The sequence below is a fragment of the Erinaceus europaeus genome, chromosome 2 (genome assembly GCF_950295315.1).
Source record: "Erinaceus europaeus chromosome 2, mEriEur2.1, whole genome shotgun sequence".
In the NCBI taxonomy this organism is placed as follows: domain Eukaryota; kingdom Metazoa; phylum Chordata; class Mammalia; order Eulipotyphla; family Erinaceidae; genus Erinaceus; species Erinaceus europaeus.
The window spans coordinates 35,790,455-35,816,541 of NC_080163.1; the positions used below are offsets into that span (position 1 = coordinate 35,790,455).

Consider the following 26,087-nt stretch of genomic DNA (forward strand, 5'->3'; position numbering starts at 1 on the left):
AGATGTATCCTCTTCCATATCTGGACTTCTTCCCCCTGAAGATCACTGTGTTGGATATGTAATCAGCATCTCAAGTCTTTATTTTTTAATATTTTATTATCTTTCTTTACTTAATAGAGACAGCCAGAAATTGAAAGGAAGGGGGAGATAGAGAGGGAAAGGGACAAAAAGACACACCTGCAACACTGCTTCACCACTGGTAAAGCTTTCCCCCTGCAGGCAGGGGTCAGGGTCTTAAACTCAGGTCCTTGCACATTGTAACATGTGCACTCAACCAAGTGCGCCATCACCTGACCCCACATCTCAAGTCTTTATTATATCCAACATTGAAACATTTGTTGTTGCTTTGGGGCAGGGATTGAAAGGTGAGGGAAAGATAGGGAGAAAGAGAGATACCTGAAACACTACTTCACCACTTTTGGAGTACACACACACATACACACACACACACGTAAGCACTGGGGATTGAACCCGACTTTTTATACATGATAACATATGTGGTCTACTCAATACACCACCACTGTCCCCCCATTATTGAAATCATGATCCTCACACTCAACTAGTATCAATGCTATCAAATCCACTAAGTGTCAAAAATAAATAATCAAACAAACTCCCTCTCAAACTTCTCTCATCACAACAGATTCCAACAAGTGTTCAGGACAAAACTATAGCCATATACCCCCTTCTCTTTTTCCCTCTCCTCTCCTCTCCTCTCCTTGCTTCTCCTCTTCTCTCCTCTCTTTTCCTTCTCTCCTCTCCTCTCCCCTCTTCTCTTCACTTCTCTCTCTGTCTCATAAATAAATGTTTTTTTAATAATAAAAGTAAAATACCTTGTGACTATGACTGTAACTTCCTGGTAAAGTATTAAAATTTAATGTCTAGAGCTGTTTGTTTGGTTTGGTTCCCAGTAATGCATATACTGGAATGGTTCTCTGGTACAGTGTGTGTGTGTGTGTGTGTGTGTGTGTGTGTGTGTGTGTGTGTGTGTGTGTATGTGTGTGTATGTGTGTGTGTGTTGTGAAACTCTCATGTTATAAATAAAATAAGTATTAAAAATTATAGAAAGGAATTATGAGTGGAACACACATTACCACATGTAAGCACTCAGGTTTAAGCCCCTAGTCCCCAGGTGGGGAAGCTTCAGGATCAGTGCTACAAATGTCTGTCTTCTTTTTTTTATTTAATTTTTTATTTATAAAAAGGAAACATTGACTAAACCATAGGATAAGAGGGGTACAGCTTCGCACAATTCCCACCACCAGAACTCTGTATCCCATCTCCTCCCCTGATAACTTTCCTATTTATCTCTCTGGGAGTATGGACCCAAGGTCATTGTGGGATGCAGAAGGTTGAAGGTCTGACTTCTGTAATTGCTTCTTCACTGAACATGGGCTTTGACAAGTCAATCCATACTCCCAGCCTGTCTTTCTCTTTCTCCAGTGGGGAAAGGCTCTGGGGAATCAGAGCTCCAGGACACATTGGTGGGATTGCCAGTCCAGGGAAGTCTGATTGGCATCTTGCTAGCATCTGGAACCTGGTGGTTGAAAATAGAGTTAACATATAAAGCCAAACCAATTATTGACCAACCATGGACCTAAAGGCTGGAATAGTGCAGGTGAAGAGTTGGGGGGTCCTCCCTTCTGTAGATAGCTAGTAGACATATTTTAGTTATATTCCAAAGGGCCTGTGACTATACTAGTTTTGTTTTGTTTTGTTTTTTTGGTTTTTGCCTGAGCCTGAAATCTGATATGCAGGTGGATCCTAATTATTGTCTGGGGAGGTGATGGCATGGCTGGCAGAAGGACCAGAAAGCTGCATCAGGGAAGAGAGTAGCTCCCAAATATGGGAAAGGTGTACAAATATTGCTGACTGTAAACCCCATTGATTTGATGTGATCTGGGGCCCATATTCAGCTTAGGAACCTATGTGACCTCTGCATCCCTGTAGATCTTAGCTCACATTCTGTGGTCATACGTAGGAACATTCCAAGCTGCCCCAATATCAGGACCCATCTTCCTCAGGTGTAGCATAGAGTATATTGTCCAGCCTCCCTTCAGAGGATGGAACATTCTCTACCATTGTTGATCCAAATTGAGGGCAAGGTCATATGGGGGTCCACAAAGGGGTCTATTGGGTTGTTCCTGATAGGAATGACCGATAACAATGGAGAGAAGGATTTATTCAAGGTCTAGGCCCATCATGTCTGTTTGTGAATCTCAGGACTCCCCGAATAGGGCCCCAGCTGATGGGGTGACCTAATAGTGAAATGTCTGCCTTCTGTCTATCTATCTATTTATCTATCTATTATTTATCTCTCTCTCTCTCTCACCTCTACCAACAGCAACAAAAACAATAGCAAAAAAGATATCAAAAAGAGAAGAGGGGAAAAATGGACTCTGGGCACAGTGAAGCCAGTGACACTTCTGGAATTTATAATGATGATGATGATTATAATAATCTCAATGAGACAGCTCACCTGGGGAGGGTGGCTGGTAGCATACCGGGTTAAGTGTACTTAGTACGAAGTGCAAAGACCTGTGCATGGATCCCGGTTCAAGCCCCCAGTTCCCCATGGCTGCAGGAAGTGTGAATTCATAGTGCAGGCATGGAGCCCCAGCAATAACCCATTAAAAATGAAAAATCCCAGTTTGAACCCCCCTCTCCTTACCTGCAGGGGAGTCGCTTCACAAGTGGTGAAGCAGCTCTGCAGGTGTCTATCTTTCTCTCATCCTTTCTGCCCTCCCTCCTCTCTCCATTTCTCTCTGTCCTATCCAACAACGATGACATCAACAACAATAACTACAACAATAAAACAACAAGGGCAACAAAAGGTAATAAAAAATATTTAAAAAAACAGTGTCATCTGTCTTCAGCCAAGGCTAAAAAAAAAAAGAAAAATAAGGGCTGGGGGTGGCACAACTGGTTGAACACACATGTTACAGTGCTGAAGGACACAGGTTTGAGCTCCTGGCCCCCACCTGCAGAGAGAAAGCTTTGCAAGTGGTGAGGCAGTGTTGCATGTGTCTCTATGTCTCTCTCCCTCTCTGTTACCCCCTTCCCTTTCAATTTCTGGCTGTCTCTATTCAATAAATAAATAGAGGTAATAATCTTTTAAATGAAAAATATTATCCTGGGAGGTGGTGCAGCATTAGACTCTAAAAAATGAGGTCCTGAGTTCCATTACTGAAATTACATTCATCAGAGTGATCTTCTGGTTCTTTTTTCCCCAATTCCTAATAAACAAATAAAGTTAAAAAAAAAAAAAAAGTTGGGCCACATAGTGGTTATGCAAAAAAAACAAAAAACTGTCATCTGAAGCCCCAGGTCCAATCACCCACACCACCATAAACCAGAGCTGAGAGTGCTATGGTAAAATAAATAAATAAATAAATAAATAAATAAATAAATAAATAAATATGGGGGACCAGGTAGTGGTGCACTGGGTTAAGCACACATGGTTTGAAGCCCAAGGACCAGCACAATGGTCCCGGTTCTAGCCCCTGACTCCCTACCTGCAAGGGGATTGCTTCACAAGTGGTGAAGCAGGTCTGCAGGTGTCTTTCTCTCCCCCTCTCTATCTTCCCCTCCTCTCTCAGTTTCTCTCTGTCCTATCCAACAACAACAATAACAACAGAAATGGAAAAAATGGCCACCACAAGCAGTGCGGGTACCTAGCCCCAGCAATAACCCTGGAAACAAGGGAGAGAGAATAAATGAATAAATAAGTAAATATTTTAAATGATCTTCTGAAATTAAATACTACTATTCACTTGAATTTTAAGAAGTGAAATAACTATTTTACAGGTAAACATAGTGGCCAGCCTAACGAAATAGCATATTGGTTATGCAAATGACTTTCATTCCTGAGGCTCTGACCCATCCTCCAGTGCCACTTTTGACCTGGCTCTCATCTCCTTGGCTGCCTCCTGGTTTCAGGAAAAGTAGGGAAGCCTCTGAGGGATGGTGACAGATGGTGAGAGGGGACACTAGTTCTTGGTTCCCATTGCTATCCCAGATGTTCAACCCAGGGCTCATTCAATCACTTGTTCCACCTGGTCACAGTGCCACTGGGGCCTGTCCCCAACCTCCCTGTGTGCCTGGCTGGCTCAGTGATGGGTGGCCCTCAGCGGTGGGCCTAGAGAGCATGACAGCACAGACTGGGGGAAAGACTTCTGTGTGATGAGGCGTGGTGTGCTTGTTGGGACCTGGCTACCATGTCCTGAGACCCAGCTGGGGCTGTGTTCTCTGAGAAGGCGCACTAACAAGGGACTCTCCATCCTTGTTTCTGAAGCCAGAAACATTTTCATGAATCAAATCTCAAGATGGCAGTGACTGAAAGATGGCTCACTTGGAAGAGCAGACACATTGCCATAAATGAAGACGCAGGTTTGAGCCCCTGGCCACCAACCACATGGGAGCATTACACAAAAGGGAAGCTTTCTTTCAGTGGTGAAGCCCTGCTTTGGTATCTCTCTCCCTCTTTGTTTCTCACCCTGTACCTGGAATAAAGAGAGAAGGGGGAGCATGAAATTTCTTGTGGGGGAATAAGGCTTGCAGGAGAGCTTGTCCTTTATTTTCATTTGTTTGTTTGTTGACAGAGAGGCAGAGAGCGTGAAAGAGACCACAACACTGAACCTTCCTTTAATGAGGTGGGATCTGAACCTGGCTCACATACATGGCAAAAGAGCACACTATCCAAATGAACTATTTTGTGAGAAGTTTTTTGTTTGATACTGTTATTAGTATATGTTTTTTGCTGCAAGGGTTATCACTGGGGCTCAATGCCTACACAAAGAATCCACCCCTCTTGGTGGCTATCTATTTTTTTTTAAATAGAGACAGATAAACTGAGAGAAAAGTTAGAGAGAGAAAGAGATGTGGACCAGAGGTTTAAATCCAGATCCTTGCACATAGTAATGTGTGCCCTCTACCAAGTTTGCCACCACCCACCACTTCCACACCCCCTTTAAGATTTATTTATTTGGAGGCCAGGTGGTGGTGCACCTGGTTGAGTGCACATGTTACAATGTGCAAGGAACAAGATTCGAGTCCCCGGTCCCTACCTACAGGAGGAAAGCTTCATGTGTGGTGAAGCAGTGCTGCAGGTGTCTCTCTATCTCTCTTCCTCTCTATCCCAACCTTCCCTCTTGATTTCTGGCTGTCTTTATGCAATAAATAAATTAATTTAATTAATTAATTAATATTTTTTTAAGTTTTATTTATTTATGAGAGAGAGAGCCAGAGTGTCACTTTGGCACATGTGATGTCCGGATTCAAACTCAGGACCTTGAGAGCTAGTCTGGAGGTTCTAGCAGGGGAGTGCAGCTACTTGTATACCTTCAACTGAAGACCAGGAAGGTTGTCCTCTTCAGCCAAGCACACGCAGCTTTGGGAGGAACTTACATGGAGCAGCGAGGGAAGAACGGGTCACCCCCGAGCCAGCCAGATCAGCCCAATCAACCCTGCTGATCAATGGGGTGACAGGTGTCATAACCAGATAACCCTTACATCCAGGATTCAAATTCAGGAACTCATGCTTTTGAGTCCAGTGCTTTACCCACTGCACCACTTCTCAGGCTATAGGAACTTGCTTTTATAAATGAAAAAAACAATAGATATTTTATAGTTTCTTTCTAAAATACATATTCTACTCAATGTGTTTGATTCATAGTGCAGGTAAAAGTGGTTAATTGAATTTGTCACAAGTACTTCCTTGAGACTCTGTAAATGTTTACAAGGATGAGGAAGTCCGCTCTAGGCAGCCTTTGACGTCTAGTGGTGTAACACCATAGCACTTGAGGTTCCTGAAAGTTCTGTTAGACATTGTGGAAAGTCATACCTTCCCAAGGACCTGTTGTTCCTCCCTTAGTTTATCAGACTCTGTGTCCCTCCCCACAAGTGGGAATCAGAACAGCTGGATTCTACTGGCCCTGCAAACCCAGAGGCCTGACCTCATGGCAAATACATCTTGCCTCACGGGTTGATGCCAGTTCTTACTAATACATGACCTTACATTAGTTCATACTAATACATTAGTTCTTACTAATACATTAGTTCTTACATTAGTTCATACTAATTAGTTCTTACATTAGTTCTTACATTAGTTCATACTAATACATTAGTTCATACTAATACATTAGTTCTTACTAATACATGACCTCATGGCAAATACATCTTGCCTCACCGGTTGATGCCAGTTCTTACTTCATTATTTGGGGGTGCCAAATAATGTGGCTTACTTATCACCTCCAGAACCTACACCTAACGAAGTTCTTTGAGACTTAATGACTTGGATACTAATGAGACAGGCACTCTGGGACTCTTTTCTGAAAGCAGCAGGGAGGGTATGTACAGAGAAGAAAGGAGACCCCCCCCACACACAAGTTTTCTAGACTTGCTCAGGCTTCAGCATCCCTGTGATTCCAGAAGATTCTCTCAACTACCCTTCCAAACCCTCCCACTCTCCCTCCAACCTCTCCTCCTTGGGGAAGAGAGGAACCATTTCTTCATGGCCTCCTTGAACTGATCTCAGAACCTAAGGGGACTGAAAGCCTCTTGTGTCCAATTTCATACCTTTAAAACATACTTTTACCATTGACTATTACAATATAATCTGTACCCCCAAGTTCAACTAAAAATCAAGTAAATGACCTTTCTGGCATTCCTAGGGGTTATAATAATAATAGGTTTTTTTATTTTTTTAAATTTTATTTCTTGGATGGTGGCAAAGAAACATTGAACCCTCAAGAAGTTCTACATAATATTTTCACTCATGCTTTTTTACTTATTTATTTATTTATTTTATCTTGTGTTGCCCTTGTTGTTTTTTATTATTGCTATAATAATAATCTTTATATTTTTTTAAAGGTAGAAAAGAACTGGGGAGATAGCATAGTAGTTATATCATAAAAATATTCATGCCTGAGGCTTTAGAGCAGGGCTTTGATAAAAAGGAGAGAAAGAAAGAAAGAAAGAAAGAAAGAAAGAAAGAAAGAAAGAAAGAAAGATTAAAAAGGACAAGTTTGGAAGAACTGGAAGAAACTTTGGAGCTGTGACCTCTCTCTTTTTCTCTTTCTCTCTCCCTCTCCTCCCACCTGTCTCTCTTCCACTGAAAAAGTCATCCCAGAGCAGTGAAGCCTTGGTGATGACAAAAAATCAAATAAAAATCAAATCAAATCAAATAAAGAACACCCTATAGGATTTAATGCACTTGGTACTTGACTGTTTACTTATCAACAAACCTTATTAGTACCTTCTGGGGAAAAGATAGTTTTCCTAATCAAGACTGAAGGGAATGTGTTTGCAGCTACTGTTTTCCAAACCAAGAAGTTTTCAAACATTCTTTTTCTCCCTGACACATAACAGTGGTAATGAGGGGAAACAGAAATGGACAAAGCACGAAGTTTTTGTAAATTTGGGGTCGAGTTCTTGCTGCTGAGCAGGAGAGATGGCACAGTCCAATCTTCAAATGAACAAGTGTGCAGTTGGAGATCAAGAGTTGCTTGCAGAGGCTGACAATGTGGCATTCAGTGTACATTGTTAGGACAACCTAAAGACTTGACAGATAACCCAAATCTGGTTTTTGTTTGTTTTGTTTTTTTCTTTCAAAAGCATTGTCTGTGGCAGATTACTAAAAGACCACCATACTAAAGTCAGGAATCCCCAGTTCCCATGGATAAGAAAAGCTACCATGACATGATATAGGGCATTAGCCTCTTTATTTTCATTTTACAGGTAATTCCACACGCAAAAGACTTCATAAAGCACTATGGCTCAAGTTATACCCCGAATGAGCTGCTGAGGATGGAGGTGGCTATTTTGGACAAAGCGCACTGGGACCTCTGTATCAGGACACTGATTGACTTCTTGACTATAGTAAGTACGAGGAGTTTGCAGAGCCTACCCTAGACTCATTCGTGCCTTTGGAACAGCTGTTCACAACATAGGATGACTAAGCACAGACGTGCACACATCCTTCCACATGCACCACAGTGAGGCAACCCACAAGGTTCACAATAATATGGGAGAATGAAAATGTATCTTCAGTCCAACACAGTTCCATCAGACTCCCATTTCTAAAGGACATTAAATTAACTTTACAAGGATTTTTAGACGGCACTATCATGGTGAGTTTCTCTTAAATACACACTGCAAAAATATGTAACTTTCCATTCTATGAATACTGTACATAAAAAGCTATCTGCTTTCTCTACACTTTACACACATTCACTTAGCTGTCTTTATTCACTTACACACAATCCTTATTGAGGCTTTAGACCATATTGATCTGGCACTTAAAATATCTTATTAGTCTGTAATCATTTTAGTTAGGGAATGATGGTCATCCTTGAGGATATGAATCTGTTAGTAAGGCAAAATTATGCAATGGAGAAATGTCATGTGGGGTTTTGGTCTCTTATGAAGCATGAAGATTAATCACTAAGAACTGTTTCATTATGAAAACTGGTCCGACCAGTCAACGCCCATGTTCAGTGGGGAAGCAATTACAGAAGCCAGACCTTCTACCTTCTGCAACCCTCAATGACCCTGGGTCCATGCTCCCAGAGGGCTAGAGAATGGGAAAGCTATCAGGGGAGGGGGTGGGATATGGAGATTGGGTGGTGGGAATTGTGTGGAGTTGTACCCCTCCTACCCTATGGTTTTGTTAATTAATCCTTTCTTAAATAAAAAAAATAAAAATAATAAAAAAAAAAGAAAACTGGTCACTGTTGCCAAGCTGCAGAGTTTCTGTCATGTCTATTAGATACAAGTGACTTTTCTGCCTAAATCTTGAATGGTATATGCATCTATATATATTTTTTCAGAATAGAAACATTGTGACCTAGGTACTTCAGGCTCACAATGATCATGTCACAAAGCAGACTGCTTTCTAGTCAAAAGTTGAAACTCAGCATGGCTGCAGAATGAGCATTAAGCCTCCAGCCCCTTGTAGGGCCATGAATGGGAATGGAAAATATTGGGCAACATTTAATGATCCCTGATGGAAGTATAAATTGTTTGCACTTTTGGTCATTGATATATGAAAAGGACGGGGCTTTCTGTTCTAACTTTAAAAACCACTGTCTCCAGTTCCACACCATGGTGGTTCTGGGCTGGCCCCAAGTGAAAGAGCTGCTGCCTCAGAGGAATCCTTCCCGCCACGTCGCGTCCCTGACCAGGCAGCTGCAGCACTGTATGGCGGGCCACCAGCTGCTGCAGTTCAAGGGCTCCACACTGGCCTTGGTCATCATCACCTTAGAGTTGGAGAGGCTCATGCCCGACTGGTGTACTCCTATATCTGATCTGGTAAAGAAAGCACAGGTAGATATCAACTTTGCTGCAACCAGGCCCTGTGTTGCCCCTTTAGCAGACACTCTCTGCCCACCCCCCAAAAGGGTACCCAGGACCCTCATTGGCCCTAGGAGGTGGTAGTTACTCTTAATAGTGTGCCAAAGTGCTAAACTATCCATATTTGTCATACACTCTAGGACATATGTTCCCTTCACAGAACAAATTGAATCAGGGGCAGTTGAGCCACAGTGAGAGAGACGTTCCATGGACGTCCTAGTAGCCAAGAAGATGGGAGGAAGCAGATTTCAGCTTAATAGTGGGGAGTGTAAGTTTCAGACCCTCACCCTCTACAGCAAGCACTGGGGTATCATGAGGTAGACACAGGGGATCAGAATCCCTCCAGATGGATGTGGAGGATGGGATGCATAGTTAGGCCGATGGCAGTTTTACTGAGCTTGGCGACGGACATACCTGAGATGGTATGGTTAATGCTCTTGTGTTGAGTGGTTAGACTTGGATGAAGTTACTATGCTAATATTACTATGCTAATAAAGTTACTATGCTAATATATACTATACTAGTAAAGTTACCATGCTAATATTCTAGCACTCAGTCCCTCACTCCTCACTATATAAGATGATTTTTTGCTTCAAAGATGAGTGCTCTCTTTTTTTTTAAGTACAGGTGAGTATTAAGCATTTTATTTTAGCTGCTGCAAAACCTTGTGAAGTAGCAGCTGAGAAAATTTATAGTTGTCCTCTCACACAGTCAACTTCTTGTTTTACCTGCCAGTTTTACCCCTCTACCCCAGGACCCAAGAGAATAATGGAGACCTCTTCTTGCTTAGATTCCTCAAAATTCAAGGCTTTATGAATTCTGAAACAAACAAAAAGGAAGATGGCCCCAAAGGAGCAATAAAAAAAAAAAAGTCTTAGAAAAATTAAGGAGGGTAGGGTGGGGAGACATGTCAGGGCCATTAGAAGTAAGAGTATAACAACCCCCCAAGCCTGCCTTCCTCTCTTTCTCTTAGCCCTGAAACTAGGGAAAGCGAATACTCATGCTACTGTTTGGTTTTCCCTTCTTCACCAACTGCTGGTAATGACCACTAAGAGAGCTGAGTATGAGACCAGAGCAGGGCCTTGCTCAGGGCTGGGCTGATTCTGACTCAGCAGTTCCTGCTGTTCTATCCACTAGAGCTGGCCAGGTTCCTAGGTCATACACATACATGTAGATCATTTAAAGACCCAGTAACCCTGGGGGTTGGGAGATAGCTCACCTGGTAGAGTATACACTTTATCATACACAAAGACCCAGGTTTGAGTCCCCAGTCACCACATGGGAACACCTGCACAGGGGGGGCTTCACAGCAGAGAAGCACTGCTAATGGTATCTCTGAGAAGAAAAAATTATCCTTGTGGAGTAGCAGAATCATGCAGGCATGAAGCCCTAGGGTACAAAACAATAATAACAATAACAAAACAATAAAAAGCCAACAACCCTCCCTGCCTGCTGCTGAAAAACTGGGACAATCTCTCCAGATACCTTCACCCTGACTTAAACATGGCTTATTCTTCTCTTCACAAGGGCTGATTATATAGTAAGTAAGCTTTAAGGGGCCAGGTGATTATATATGCAGTTAAGTGCACACAGTACCATGTGCAAGGACCTGGGTTTGATCTCTCACTTCCCACCCACAAGGGGGAAGCTTCACAAGTGCTGAAGCAGATCTGTAGGTGTTTTCCCCCTATCTTCCCCTCCCTTCTTAATTTCTCTCTGTCCTAGCAAATGAAGTAGGAAAAAAAGAAGGGGGGTGGCTGCCAAGAGTGGTGGATTCATAGTGCCAACACCGAGCCCTGGTGATTACCTTGATGGCAATAAACATAATTAAATAATAAAGTAAGCTTTATTTTAATGTACACTAATTTGATCAAGCCCTACACACATTTTTCCTTTGAAATGCTTACACAAAGTAGTTTATTAGTTTAACTGGAAGAACTGTGACACTAGAGAACGTTATTACAAGATGGCCCCTGTGATGGAGAGGTGCAGTTCTGAGAGCCTTTGTGTTAAGATGAGCAGGCTTGGGGGCCAACCCTGTGCCAACCACTGTGCTGCCAGGCAGAGGAGGTGACTAGCATGGTTGTGAGGAAGAAGCCAGCTGCCTCTCTGAAGCTGTGACACTATGGAGCCATTCTCTAAGCACTGTCACCCAGCTGGTAGAGATGCCAGCTGGAGCTGTGTAAGCAGTGTCTGGAGTATGAATGACTGAGCCACACATTTTAGATGGTTTGTGAAGTGTCTCCACTGCGGACCGTTTGTTGTAGATGTGCTAAACCATGGGTGTATGAGCTGCTACTAGGTGTCCATCGACCTAGGACCAGACACATTGTAACACTGTACTGGAAAGTCAACACAGTCCTTACCTTTTCTTGACATGTATCTGCTGTTGGAACTTGTATAAGAAACCTTATACAAGTATATAAAACCATCTTTTAGTTCTTTTCAACATTGTCTGCATCTTATTTGATATGTTTTAGATACCACTCATTTAGACTTGCAGGAGTCAAATACACTTGGAATACAACTTTCTGAATCCTAGCCACACACATGAAGATGCTGGCAGGCCCACTGCCTGCTGCCTCTTTCCTCCCACTGTGAGTGGGCAGAGTTGTGGGATGAGAGACTCAACCTGAGCTCCACATCAGTTCAGTCTGCCTGACTTTAGGAAGATTTTTGGATAACTGGACTTCTTAAATAGGTAGTTCTGTATGTAAGCTGGGATCCTAGATTACAAATCCCTAATTATCAAGTCCCTTGGAGCAAGAAAGTAGCCCTGGGGCCCCATTTTGGCAATAAAGGACAGCCTTGTAGTTCCATCCCACAAAAACAACCCTTCTTTGGGGAATCAAACTTATATGCCAAGGTACTACTTGTTACAGCAAAACTTTTTTTAATGTTGCTCAAGTTTGCCTTAGGTTCCAGGTTCAACGCTACTCACCTCTAACATTTTTCCCCCTAAAGTTGGGAACTCAAGTTTCATCTTTGACCAGAGATTGGGGGTCATAGTGGTGGCACAAAATATTGGCATGACTTATCTTTCTTTCCCTACTCAACAGAAGGGCAGGGAATGACAGCCTATGGTTGTAAGAATGGAGATGGAAGAAGGTTCAGAGGCAGATGCTATGCAGAATGGAAGGCAGATGGGCTAAGGGAAGTGCATGGATAGTGAACATTATAGACCTGTCTTAAACTTGCTCAAATGTTACTACTTATCCCAACTGGGCAAGCCCCTCTTCCCTCAGGGTGGGGGGAGGGGGAATCCCTGTCCTTTCAATCTTGAAGACTTTGCCTCTCCATGGGCTGTACTTTCAGTACAGATGTCTGCATACCAATCTCTTTGCCGGAATATCAGTCTCCCTGCTGGGATATCTTATTTTGGTTTTTCCAGAGATTAGCCTGATGTCCAGCAGAGAAAGTTTCTCAACAAATGGAGCCATCATTATTACTGTTTCCTGAAACCACCAGAATGCTTCTCTTCAACAAAATATACCTACCATCCAGGGCAACCCACCCAATAAACCATCCCAGGTCTACTATCCCATTGCCATGATTGCCCTCTCTGATACCATATCTCCACTGCTCTTCTGTCATCACATGGGCTTGATAAAGAGCACCTATAGCTCAGGAATTAAGGCTAGACTACTAATTTAAATCCCAATTCCTTTACTTATTAGCCATATATTCTTGCACAACTAGCTTCTCTGTGCCTTGCTTATAAAATGAAAAGAATGGCACCTGACCATAGGGTTATTATGAGGTTAGAGGAATAAATGCATGTAGTATATGCCAGAACAATGCCTGCACAGTAAGAACTCACATGCTATTTGTCCCATGTCAGGTCACTTCCATAAGGATGTGAACTCTTCAAGGGGGAAAGCTGCCCTCTCTTATGTTAATAAGAATTCATGGGCCATCTGCTGCATCATCTCTTTCTAAACTATGGCTCTTTCCTTCACTCCAAGCTCATCCAAGAGTCTGTCACAGAATTGCTATGATCACTATTAAAAATCCTACAGAAGCTGATCAACCTCACACAGTTCACAGAAAAGACAAGCTATATATTACCACAGTTTAGCAGATTAATAGGCCAAGAAACTTGTTAAGTCAAAAGAGCTAATGACCCAAAAAAGACACGACAAAAACTCAAAATAAATGCAAAATTTAATGAAAAAAAAGTACAAAGTGAATGAAAAAGAACAAAAACAGGCAATGAATGAAGGAGTAAACAAATTAACAAGTGAAGCAGTTTTAGAAAAGCACAATAATACACTAGCAAATCACACTCCCCTTGGGCCTCTGATCTAGTAATAAGACCCCACTTAACAGGGTCCCCACACATAAACATATACAAACACATATGCAATCAGTCTGCACAATTAAAAACCACATAGACTCAGGTTACCCACAACTAAGGTGACCATACATCCAGTTTGCCCAAGGCAGTTCTGGCTTATGCCCCCTTGATCTGGCAAATTAGTAACAACATTTCCTTTCACTGTCAAAAGTCTGTTAGGACAATAATAAATTATATGGTGATTCAACCCAAACCAACCTGGTGCAGGAAAGACATGATAGTAAGTGCCAACATGATCCCACTGACAGCCCTAATAGTGTCTACAAGTGATATTGAGGAAGAAAGGGAGGGGTGAGTCAGACCCTGCTGACAGGGATCCTACTCCATGAGGGCTAACTTGCTAAATAATGGCAAGTTTTTAATCTGCTTTGTACTAATTTAATTTTAGCTAAGAGTGATGAAATACTAATTTAATTTTAGCTAATTTAATACTAATTTAATTTTAGCTAAGAGTGATGAAATTCCAAATATAAACTACACAAAGTGCAGGAGGCTTGCTTTAGCCATGGGACCTATAGAGGCTGCTCAAACCCCAGAAACACAATGCTGAGAGGTGTTTTCAGAAGCCCTGAAAAGCCCTGAGCCTACAGGTAGATAGTCAGCTACCTTTCTGACTTCCAGTCCATCTGGGATGTGATCTGCAGGCTGAGGTGGACAGGTGGCAGAACTGGCCCACTCCAGCCTCCCCAGCTGGTTCGCTTCCTATGTAAATAAGAGAATCTGCTGGGTCATGGAGCTTCACCTTTGGAAAGATATATGCCAACAGAAGTCATATGAATACACTTTTAGACATATAATTACCCGAAAGACAAGGCACTCACAATTTACACCTGCCCTCGAGATACTGATTTACTTTTCTAGATACGCTGAAGCATCGGTTACCAGTCACAACAGAGGTGGATCACTGTGACACTAATGAAGTTTAATCTTCAGGGTTTCCTCCAAGGCCCTGTACCTAATTTTATATTCATGCTCTATTTCTTGACAAATACTTCCATAATTAGTTCAGATGTCTAGACTGCAAACTCTAGGTCCACCCCTGGTTGTTACATAATAGTTGGATCACCAATACACTCCTGGTGTCCTCATGGACAAATGCTGCCACTCCCAGGCCATGCCTTAGTGGGGCCACACAGCTCTTACCTCTGCCACTTTTAATGGAACAAGTCTCAGAAGGGCAGCAAGGAGACAAGAATTGATCCTGCAAGTCAATAAAGCAGGCCGTGGCAGAGAGGGGAAAACAGCAATGGAGGATATGAAGAACAAAGTAGCAATCCAACAATTAGCATAGCTTTCTTAGTCTCCCATCTAGGAAGTGCACTAGACTGTGACCTCCTTGAGGGCAGGCCTGAGTGTTACTCTGGGCAGCCTGTACCCAGCATAGTTCTTCATTAAGTAGAATCCTTCCTGTCATCTACGCAGTCTTCATCTCCCATGTTACCAGGTCATGTTTTCAACTCTAATACTCCCAATGGTTTGCAAAACAAAAGGAATGAGGGGGCAGTGGGGGAGGGAATCAGTGATACCAGGATTTTCGTTAAATGTTTTCTGCTTAAAAAAAAAATGCTGCTAAAAGGGCAATGCTGGTAGTGTTTTCTTAAATTGTCCACATACACCAGGCATCATCTCTTTGCTCTGTAACTCAGTTACAAAAAAAAAAAAAGAAAAGAAAAGAAAAAAGAAACAATGACATTGAGATTTAAAACAAAATACTTTTCCAGCTGAGTATTCTTTACATTTGGAATATGCAGGATTGTTTTTTTTTTGGGGGGGGCAAACATCAGTTGGAAGTCAAACACTTAACACACACACACACACACACACACAGTTGGTCCCTGTTGACAGGTAGCACCTCTGGGGCACACAGATAATGGTTTTGGACTGCTATTTCATTACATTCACAGTAAAAAAAAAAGAGAGAGAGAGAGAGAGAGAGAAAGGACATGGTCTTGTTGATGTCCCACTTTCATCCATAAAGAAATTCCAAACACTGTCATTACAGGATGTTTATTACCCACCTCTCCCTATATATTATAGGGACATTTTATACATAAGAAAGGCTTAAAGGTATTTTAGTTTCTAAAAAATCAGGGAAATCTGTGTTACTTATGAAAATAATGGGATAGGATATTATTTTTTTATGCTCATGTCAAAATAAAAATTTAGGAATGTTTTAAATGTTATTGTTGAAATCAAGCTCTAGGTTAGAAAAATTAAAAAGAGGGGAAGTTGGACAAGATTTGCAGCACATACATCAGACCGCAAAGGCCACACCTAGGGCACCACACGAAGTGCTATCTTGAAGCTGAATAATTAGGCCGAGCATCGCCGGCTGGTGCCTTCACAAGTGGCACACAACTGCTCCATCAAGGGATAGTGACACTGTAAATGGAAGACCAGCCACTGGCTCTGAAAAAAATAAACCTCGTCAGTCTTGGATTCCAGCAATCATGGCTTTGACTGTGTTTGCATAGACAGGAGTGACACACCAGGCCTGGGGTGACCTGGGGCAGGGGCAGGGGACAAAGCAAGGCTGTAAACACTGGAGTCTGTACCAGCTCCCAGTCCATCCTTACACCATGTTATGGGAGAAGGGTCACAAGGTGTAAATCAAGCAACTTAACACATGAAAGTCTAAAGTCCGCTCTTGACATGTAAGTCTGTGCGTGCGTTAACTGAAAAATAAAAATAAAACAAACAAAACAAAACAGGGACATTAAAAGATACGCAGACCAAATTAAACAAAAGCAAAAGACAACACAATGGACACAGGGAAAGGGTAGTCAGTTTGGCATGTGTGATGAGCAAAGCAGAGAATTCACTTCAGTTTGTGGCGTCCCGGGTTGAGGGTCAAGATCTGATTGGGAAGTAATTTTGCAGAAACGGATTAAAATGTGAAGAATAAGTACTCAATCAAGTGACAATCAAAGTCATTAAACTAAACCATCATGGAAAACATCCTCCCCCAAGTGCACTCATAATGCACCGCATCTCTTCAACCAGGGCAGGAAGAAGGGGTATTCTCAGCTATCCCATCTCCCCAACTCCTGGGCTTTGCCAGGTCAGCATGAGAAGAAGAATCTTTCTCCCAGAGGCCAAACTGACTAAAACTTTCTGGCATGTCCAGCAAACAGAAGAGACCTGTTGCCCAGGCCAAATAAGTAAAGCAGGGAGGGGGCCAGGTGGTGGCACACTTGGTTAAGTGCACAAGGACTCAGGTTCAAGCCCCTGGTCCCTACCTATAGAGGGAAAGCTTCATGAGTGGTGAAGCAGGGCTGTAGGTGTCTCTCTGTCTCTTTCCCTCTCTATCTTTCCCTCCTTTCTCAGTTTCTCTGTCTCTACCCAATAATAAATGAATAAATAAATTTTTTTTAAAAAGCAGGGAGACCTGAACCCAGAAACTAGCTCCCAGCCTGAGAGTACCCACTTGTGCTACCCTCTACCCACCACCCCCACCCCCAAGTAACCCTCAGACCCTGATCTGGTTACAATTTCTCATCTTTAGTTTCTGAGTGACTTCCATATCATCTGTTTCCTAAGGGAATCTATGCTTTCCTTTCCCTCTCCCCACTCCCCCACCTTTCCTTTATGAAGCCCCATTAAATTAACCCAGTAAGCAATACCACTGAGTAGCCTCCAAGTCCCATTTTTTTATTTTGTAGCTTTTAGAGAGAAAGAAAAATGGGCAGCAGGGCTGGGGGTAGGGGGGTGGGGCCACCAAGTAGTGGTGCATTGGGTTGAGTGCATACATTATGGTAAGCAAAGACCCTAGTTCAAGCTCCTGGTCCCCACCTGCAGGACGGGAAACTTCACAAGTGGTGAAGCAGTACTGCAGGTATCTCTCTTTCTCTCTCTCGCTCTACCCCCCCTTCTCTCTGTCTATAAAAATAAGTAAAAAAGTCAATAAATATTTTTTAAAAGAGAACAAGAAAGGAAATAGAGAAAGAGACAGAGAGAGCACCTGGATCACAGTTCCACATACCCCTTTCTAGGAGAAAGCAAGAAGGTGTCTGAGTCACTATACCCACATAGGCTCCAATTACAGAGTCCTATACTCACCAAGTCTAGAACTAAACAAGGGAGCAGCACTGGAAGCAAATGTAAAATGTGTATGTGCTTGGGTGGGGTGGCAGATTCACATGGCTGAAGGCAACAGAGGGCTGAGGTCCTCCTCCCCAGAGACATCTGCCCAGCTGTCATCAGGATGGAGGACAGACTATATGAAGAGGAGAACAATCTGCCCTAAAGCAGAGGGTAGGTCTCAGGAATGACTACTGGCACTGAATTTCTAAATGCCTAGCTTTTTCCCAAGCCTCCTCCAGGAAGAAGCTCTAAGTTTATTTTCCCAAGCTACACCAGTGCTTCCATGCAGGTGTGTTGTCGGGCCACATGTGCCAGTAGGTGATGTGAGTCTGTATATGTGATGCGGCAGGAGATAGAATAACCAAGACAGTGTTAAGTGTGTGGGTGTGTGTGCTGCAGAACATAAAAATTGATGGGTGAAGGATGCTAATGCCAGAAGTATCAAATCTCAGGGCTATAGCTAAGTATGCACAGTAAGCCTAGGCTTCACTGCCACCAAAGACAAAGATACCTGGGAACACACATTTCCAAACAGTGCAAGAGGAAATGGGATTCCATGAAGCCCAAGAATAATAGATACACCTGCTTAGTTCTAGGTTGGCAAGAGAAAGAATGCACCTGACATAGCCCAGGGGCAGGAGATGTAGCGGTCATGAGTCCCCCCCACAGTGTGAAGTGGTATGGGACACTGAATGAAAATGGGTAGGGGGTGGGAGGTCCTCAGGAACCAGGGTATCTGGGCTCCAGCCTTAGAGTGTGGAAACAGGCTATGAAAACACCAAGAAATGGCTCAGAGTTGCCCCCACCTGGCCAATAAGCTGATTGCACTTCTGGAGGCTAGAGGCAGGAGCTCCTTGTCCTTCAGCCCTACTTTGTCTCTTTCTTTATTTTATTTTATTTTATTTTATTTTGCCTCCAGGTTTATTGCTGGGGGTTAGTGCCTATACTATGAATCCACTGCTCTTGGAGGCCATTTTTTCCCTTTTGTTGCCTTTGTTGTTTATAATTGTTGTGGTTATTATTGTTGTCTTTGTTGGATAGGACAGAGAGAAATCAAGAGAGGAAGAGAAGACATAGAGGAGGAGAGAAAGATAGACACCTGCAGACCTGTTTCACAACCTGTGAGGCAATCCTCCCTGCAGGTCCCCACCTGGGAACCTGGGGGCTCAAACTGGAGTTTCTTTGCATAGCCCCCCCCCCCCAACTCAGCCCCACTTTCTCTCTCCTCTGAATCTACTTTCCACAGGAACAACTCTATCCTCCAACTAAGGGGTGGCCCCTCTCCACAGATTCACACGGAGCCCCTGCAGGGAGTGGTTGCACTTCTTTTATCCAAGCAGTGACCACAAAGTCTAGGGGTAAGTACTGCCTAGGCCCAGGTCTCCACTGTTTTCAGTCAGTGAAAACAGCATCACTATGGGTCCCATTCTCACTGCCTCAGAGACTGAGGGGGGAGTACCACAGCTGATCAAGCAGAAATCCCAGGACTTCGGGAATGAATCAAAAATGCTAATGTTCCCAGGACCTGACTTTCTGGCTTGAAACACCTTCCTGAGATTCCCTTGGGGGCCATTCCATACCTGTGAGGTACAGTTTTTACTACCCTAGCTGTGAAGGGACAGAGAGAGAGAGAGTGAGTGAGAGAGGGAGAATGAGAGAAAGAGAAAGAGAACCTTGCATAAAAAAGAGTGCAAAAGCATGAGGAGAGAACTGGATCATGAGGTAGAAAGATTACTAGAGAAGGGAAAAGCAAGGTGAGCAAGAACAAGGTGAGCCAGCAAGTGAGAGTGAGAGACAAAATGGCAAATAACCAGCAGTGGGTGAGGGCAAGGGTGAGAAAGAACAGAAGCAGACAAAGGAGCTGAAAGGGGCACAGTGAGCACCCAGGAGAGAGGCAGGGCAGGCAGGGTAGAGCAGGGCAGGGCAGGCCCACCACCTACTTCTTCCGGTCTTTGTCCTTCCTCAGAGGCTGCTGCGAGGTGGCATGCAAGGCCTGGGACTGCAGGGCCTCCATGGCGGCCTTCCTGCGGGTGAAGGCACTCGTCTCCTCCTCCAGCTCCCGGCGTTTTTCCTCCACCTTGCGCTTCTCCTCCTGGTGGATTCGCTTCAGGTGCTCAAACTTCTCATGGAGCTGGAAACAGAAAGTGTATGTGAAGGTGGGGGGGGGGGGGAGGGATTCGGACTCCTGTGTGGGCAGGGAAGGCACACAGGCCCATTACCTGGCCTCACCATCACCCCCAAGTGTGCACTCACCTCCCTTTCCTTCTCCTTCAGCTCTAGCTCAGTCTCTTTCACTTTGTTGACAAACATCTGCCTCATCTCTTCCTCCTTCCTCTGCAGCTCGCACAGGAACTCCTTCCTCTTGGCCTCATATGTCTCCTGTAGGCTGTAGAGACCCAGAGGCAAGAGGCCAAGGTGTGAGGGGGCAGGGCAGAGTCAGAGACAAGGAGCCATGCATGTATGTGTAGATAAGTGGCTGCTATAACGACCTCCCTCTCTCTCAGGACAGTCTCCCTCCCTGCACAGGCTATCACCTGAAGGGCTGGCTGTCACCGTCGCTGTCCTGGAAGCCCATCTCCTCCAACTTGCAGCGCCGGTAGAGCTCGTAATGCCGACTGTGGGTCTGCTCTCGGAGGTCCTCCATGTTCACCCGGATCAACATCTCCCGGAGCTTCACGAAGTCGCAGTGGTTCTCATTCTCCACTGAAAAGTGGAGGGCACATTGGGGTATCGTGCAGGTGCACAGGTGAGCATAGGGAGAGCAGGCCACAGGACAGTGGCCAGGGGCTCAAGGTGGACTCCAGGGGCAGGGCAGGCAAGATCTGGACCAAGGGAGAACATGGAGCACAGGATACAGGCTACAGGCAGCAGGGCAGAGAAGGGGACTATGTTGGGTCCCCAGATGGGGAAATGCTCTCCCCACCACACTCACCCTGTACCACTCCCCAAGGGTACTGCCGTGCTCGGACCAGCTTGTTCCCCACCTTCACCTCCTCGGTGCTGCCCACTACGGCAAAGGGCAGGTGTGCCTAGAAAGGGGCCCAAGAATGTGAGAACACTGAGCTGACACAGGCTAACAGGGAAAGCCTCCCTCGCAGTCCCTGGGCTTCAGACTGCCCAGACCCCAGCGGAGCCTGGCCAGGTGTCATTTCTGGCTCTCTTTTGGATAACACCCTGCAGCAGAGGAGAGAGATGGACCTACAACTCCCCTTCTGGTATTCTAGGGTGTTCTTTCAGAGCTCCAGGCTCCACAAAAACTATAGGAAGCTCTCTCGAAGGACCTGTGGGCCTGGCTCTTTCCCCTAAGCTCTGCCATCCAGCCTGTTCACTACAACTGGTTGTGGATCCCCACCCGGAGTCCAAATCTTAGGACACATACATCTGGGGGAGTCTCAATACAAGCCTGACTTCTTCTGGTCCCATGTTCACAAGATATGGGAGTGACTGGCCGCCAGATGCCCATGCATGGATCTTAAGAGAAGCTGACACTGGTGTCTTAGGGGATGAGAGTCTCTTAGGGGCTGTGGCAGCTCTGTGCCGAATCTAAGCCCCTGACCCCAGAGCCCCCTGAGGCCTTTGCTTAATGCTTACATTCATGACCGCATTTATCTCTGCAACTGCCTCATCATCTGTGGGAAACTGGTAGATCTGGACTCCATTGCTGACCAGTTCGCCCATAATCTTGATCTTGAATTTGTGGAGTTCACTCTTGGAGATGGTGTCAGCCTTGGCGATGATGGGGATAATGTTCACCTGCCAGGATCAGGGGAGAAGTGAGAGCAGGTAAGTTTCTCCTTGACTATGCACAGTCCTGGGCAAAGGGGCAGGAAGCCACAGAGGCAGAGTTGCCCTCATGAGTAGTTCTACCTGAACCCTAGTCTCCTATGGTCATTTTGATAGGCACTTCTTACAGCCCTACTTCCCTCCCCCCCCCCCCCAACACACACACACTCACACACACATACACACCATTCAACACCAAAATTATCCCCCTGAGCATACCCAACTTTGACTCAAGATGCTCTCAAGGTTGTAGGCAGCTACAGTACTTATCCCTCCCACAAAAAAGACTACCATTCAGCCCCCAAATTAACTCCCCTGAGCATGACCAACCTTGACCCAAGATGTTCTTAAGATTTTAAGCAGGAGTCGGGTTAAGTGCACGTGGCACAAAGCACAAGGACAGGCAGAAGGATCCCGGTTCGAGCCCCTGGCTCCCCACCTGCAGGGGAGTCGCTTCACAAGCAGTGAAGCAGATCTGCAGGTGTCTTTCTCTCCCCCTCTCTGTCTTCCCTTCCTCTCTCATTCCTCTCTGTTCTATCCAACGACAATAGTAACTACAACAATAAAAAGAAACAAGGGTAACAAAAGGAAATAAATAAATATATATAAGATTTCAAGCAACCTGTGCCCTGAACAAAACAGCAGCAGGAGACCGAACTCTCCACTCAACAGGTAAAATCGCCCATTGACTATTACCATGGGAGGAACTCAAAGATCTCTTTGGTGAAAGTTATTCCATTTTTCACAGTAAAAGTTAACTCCTGTGGCCAGAGAAATAGCTCAATTGGTAGAGCGTAGAACTTGCACACGTAAGGCTCCCAGTTTGATCCCCAGCACCACATGTACCTGAGTGGTGCTGAGTCTGGACTCTGTTCTTCCTAGAGGGTACAAGTGACACCACCCCCCACCCTTTCAGAGAAATCCTGGCAAGAAGGACAGGGAAAGTGAACGACACAGAGAACGAGGCTTGAGAATATAAAAATAAGCAGAGAAGAGATTGCAGTGGGCAAAGGGACACACTAGGAAGAGGGTGGTTAGGGGTAAAGGTGGTTGTAGGGGAAAGCCCAGGGGAGGCCAGGAGCCAGCAACTGAGACTTGGAATCAGTTCAACTGGAAGAAAGGGCCTCAGGGCTAGATGCAGGAGACAGTGGCAATAGAGAACACAGAAAGGACCCACTCAAGGGTTCCTTACAGGTCTTCAGACTCCCAAGGAACACAGTAGACAACCACTGCAGTCTCCACAGTTGACTTCATGGAAGCATAAGGTTGGGGAAGGAGGAGTAGATTACCTTGCTATCTAGTTTCTTCATCGTCACCAGATCCAAGGACTTGAGGGAGTGGCCAGTGGGCGTGATGAAGTAGAGGCACACATGGATCCGCGTGTCATGGTAGTCAAAGAGTGAGCGGCGGATCTTCAGCTCCTCCTGCAGATAGTTTTCAAACTGCGCATCGATGTAGTCGACTATGGGCCTGTAACTACAAACAGCTCCATCACTCAGGAGGCAGGCAGCAGGGCAGAAGGGACTCAGCGTGGAGCCACACTGCCCCCAACAGCTCCAGCCTGGGGATCCCTGTCTGAGTATAGGTTGCCCCTTGTCCTGACCCTCTGAGGGGTCCTCAAGAACCTCAAGTATTTCCTGAGAGGCCCCCTGGCCCCTGAGCAAAGGGGTTGGAGTAAAGAGTGATGGACACAGTGTTAAAGCTGAAGCCTGCATGGGTAGGGCGGGACGAGACTGGACGGGGCTGCCCTTCCCTCCTCTTGCCTTTCATCCTTATTGATCTGGTCGCCAAAGCCCACGGCGTCCACAATGGTCAGCTTGAGGTGCACATTACTCTCTTGGAGGTTGTAGGTCTGGGGCCGCAGGCGCACACACTCCTCATGGTGACTGGCTTCCTCAGTCTCAAAGGTGGTGTTGAAGAGCGTGTTCATCAGTGTGGACTTGCCGACGCCAGTCTCCCCTGGGGAGGAGGGCAGGAAGTGAAGGGGAGGAGAGAAGTGTCCAAGGCTGGAACTGGCATGTCCCCTAACTCAAACTTCAGATAAGAAAGAGGACACAGGCCTCCCATTCCAGACTTCCCTGTTCCCATCCCCAGGAACCATCTCTTCTCAGTGGCTATGAAATAATGGGTTGGAGGAGCTGGGGAAACAACACAATGGTTATGCAAAAGACTTTCATGCCTGAGACTCTGAGGTCCCATGTTCAATTCCCAGCACTACCATAAGTCAGAGCTGAGAAGTGCTTTGTTTTTCTTTGTATCCTTCTCTCTATCTCTCCCTCATTAAAGTAAATAAATGACTTTCTTTTCCTTTTTTTGCCTCCAGGGTTATTGCTGGGGCTCGGTGCCTGCACCACGAATCCACTGCTCCTGGAAGCTACTTTTTTCCTTTTGTTGCCCTAATTGTTTTATCATTGTTGTGGTTATTATTGTTGTTATTGATGTCACTGTTGGATAGGACAGAGAAAAATTGAGAGAGATGAGGAAGACAGAGAGAGGAAGAGAAAGATAGACACCTACAGACCTGCTTCATCACTTGTGAAGCAACTACCCTGCAGGTGGGAAGCCAGGGGCTCAAACTGGGATCTTTACACCAGTCTTTGGACTTCATGCCATGTGCGCTTAACCCGCTGCGCTACCAACCGACCCCCCTTTTTTTCTTTTAAGTATTTATTTATTCATGAGAAACATAGGAGGAGAGAAAGAACCAGCCATCACTCTGGTACATGTGCTGCCAGGGGTCAAACTCAGGACCTCATGCTTAACAGTCTAGTGCCTTAGCCACTGCGCCACCTCCTGGACCACCTTTTTTTCTTTTTTAATGTAACAGTGTGTGGGAGAAAAATCCAAAAGGCTAGCTGGGGACAGGTGTGGCTCTGAAAGACTCCCCAAGGGAGTGGGGAAGTGGCAGAGCCAGGCCTCTGGAGAAAGACACCTCCGGTGGCCACAGTGGAACCTGGACACCTGATACACAGTCTGCACCTAACACACACCATCCCTCCAGTGCCAGTCTGAAGCCACCAGTGCTGTGTCCCATCAGCTCTAGGATTTAACTGGTAGAGACCTGGGAGAGGTTCTCCCAAGGGGTACACACAGCCCAATGATGCCATAACTGAAGCACCCATGGAGGGGCAGACAGAGCTCTTTATGCCCTTCTGACAGTCACAGTCCTAGGCACACAGACCCTCCTAGATTCCTCCCCCATCTGTATTTGTTGAGGTGGAGATCTTACTACGTGATGGCATTGTGCTGCAGGGAGAGTCTTTTTTACCATAGTGCCTTTGACACACAGTAGGAACAAGGAGACTTTTAACAAATAAATCTAAAACTCTGTGATAAACAGTTTAGCTTTCACGCACTTTTGAGTATTTAATTCTGTTTATATACTCTCCAGCGACAACTCTGAGTTAAGCCCTGGTCCCAATCCTGTTCAGACTCCAACCAAGGCCTCATATTGCCCCCTCTCCCCTAACCCCAAACTGTCTCTGCCATGGAGGCTCCCCTGTAGCCTGACAGATGATGGGACAGCAGCACTGCGCCTTGTCTCCCAGAAGGCACTGGCCCATCCTCCGGCTGAGAGTGCCATGGTCCACAGCCAAGGCTATGATACTCACCCACACAGAGGATGTTGAAGCTGAAACCCTGAGTGACCGACTTGCTCACCAGCTGATCAGGGAGGCTGTCAAATCCCACATGGCCACCCAAGGAGAGGCTTCGGGGCTCTGGTTCTGCATTCTGCCAGGAAAGAAACAAAAAAGAGGCAGTGAGCCCACCAGGAAGAGGGGCCAGGCAAAGGGAGGCTAAACTTGAATCAGCTTTGAATTCCCAACAAATCTCAGGACACAACTTAAGTGCAAGAAAGTTCTACTTCCAGACTAAGTTTCTCAATGGGGCTCTGGGCCCCTGAATCCATCTTTTACCTATGGCCACATCTCACCTAAGCTCCATCAGGGGTCTACCCCATCGGGCTGAGATCACAGCCTTCCATATGCACTCCTTGTTCCTCGCCTCCTCAATCATGGAAAGTTTATGTGACCCCTTCTGATTCCCAGGGCATTGTGACTCTGGAGTCTCCTCCCTCCTGCCTTAGATATGTTCTCTGGGGATCCCCAGGCTCAGGCTCATGCCACCCTCCCACTCCCACCCCAGCCCCAGTTGTTTACACAGAGGATTCCCGATGAGAACATGGAGGCCCAGCCCTAGTAGAGAAGCCAGCAGCAGGTCCCAAGTGAGCTGGGGTCACTGCACTATAAAAAGAAGCCACCAGGACCCAAAGACAAGGCTCAGAATCAGACTAATTTGTGTGGATGTTTTCTCTGGATTCCCTGGGGACAGGGGTAAAATGTTTTCCTCTGAGGACCAGTTCCCAGGCTCCGCCTTCTTGGAGCTGGCCCCTCTGAAGGGCAGGCTTCCACCTTGTGTGGAAACATGTCTCCTCCACTCTCAGCCCCTTGCCCTGGCTACTAGCTAGAGAGAAAGATCAGGAAAGGGCTGCTGGAGCAGGGGTTTCATCCTG

General features: G+C 45.3%; 1 protein-coding gene across 6 annotated transcripts in view; it reads right to left on the reverse strand.

The window, feature by feature from the left end:
• Nucleotides 1–7,704: 7,704 nt before the first annotated feature.
• SEPTIN8 (septin 8) overlaps nucleotides 7,705–26,087 on the reverse strand; it is a 30,484-nt gene continuing 12,101 nt past the window's right edge. For 2 of the 6 annotated variants that reach the window (XM_060177914.1, XM_060177949.1), the window contains exons 2-10: nucleotides 25,186–25,306; nucleotides 23,338–23,533; nucleotides 22,864–23,050; nucleotides 21,383–21,544; nucleotides 20,724–20,820; nucleotides 20,326–20,494; nucleotides 20,045–20,177; nucleotides 19,732–19,922; nucleotides 7,705–9,306 (exon numbers count right to left, since the gene is read on the reverse strand). In XM_060177914.1, coding sequence (XP_060033897.1) covers nucleotides 9,144–9,306; nucleotides 19,732–19,922; nucleotides 20,045–20,177; nucleotides 20,326–20,494; nucleotides 20,724–20,820; nucleotides 21,383–21,544; nucleotides 22,864–23,050; nucleotides 23,338–23,533; nucleotides 25,186–25,306 — 1,419 coding nt within the window. In that variant the 3' untranslated portion in view covers nucleotides 7,705–9,143. Of the gene's footprint in view, nucleotides 9,307–15,699; nucleotides 16,384–19,731; nucleotides 19,923–20,044; nucleotides 20,178–20,325; nucleotides 20,495–20,723; nucleotides 20,821–21,382; nucleotides 21,545–22,863; nucleotides 23,051–23,337; nucleotides 23,534–25,185; nucleotides 25,307–26,087 lie in introns of those variants that run through there. The other 4 variants (XM_060177923.1, XM_016186796.2, XM_016186797.2 and 1 more) reach the window with 4 other exon arrangements.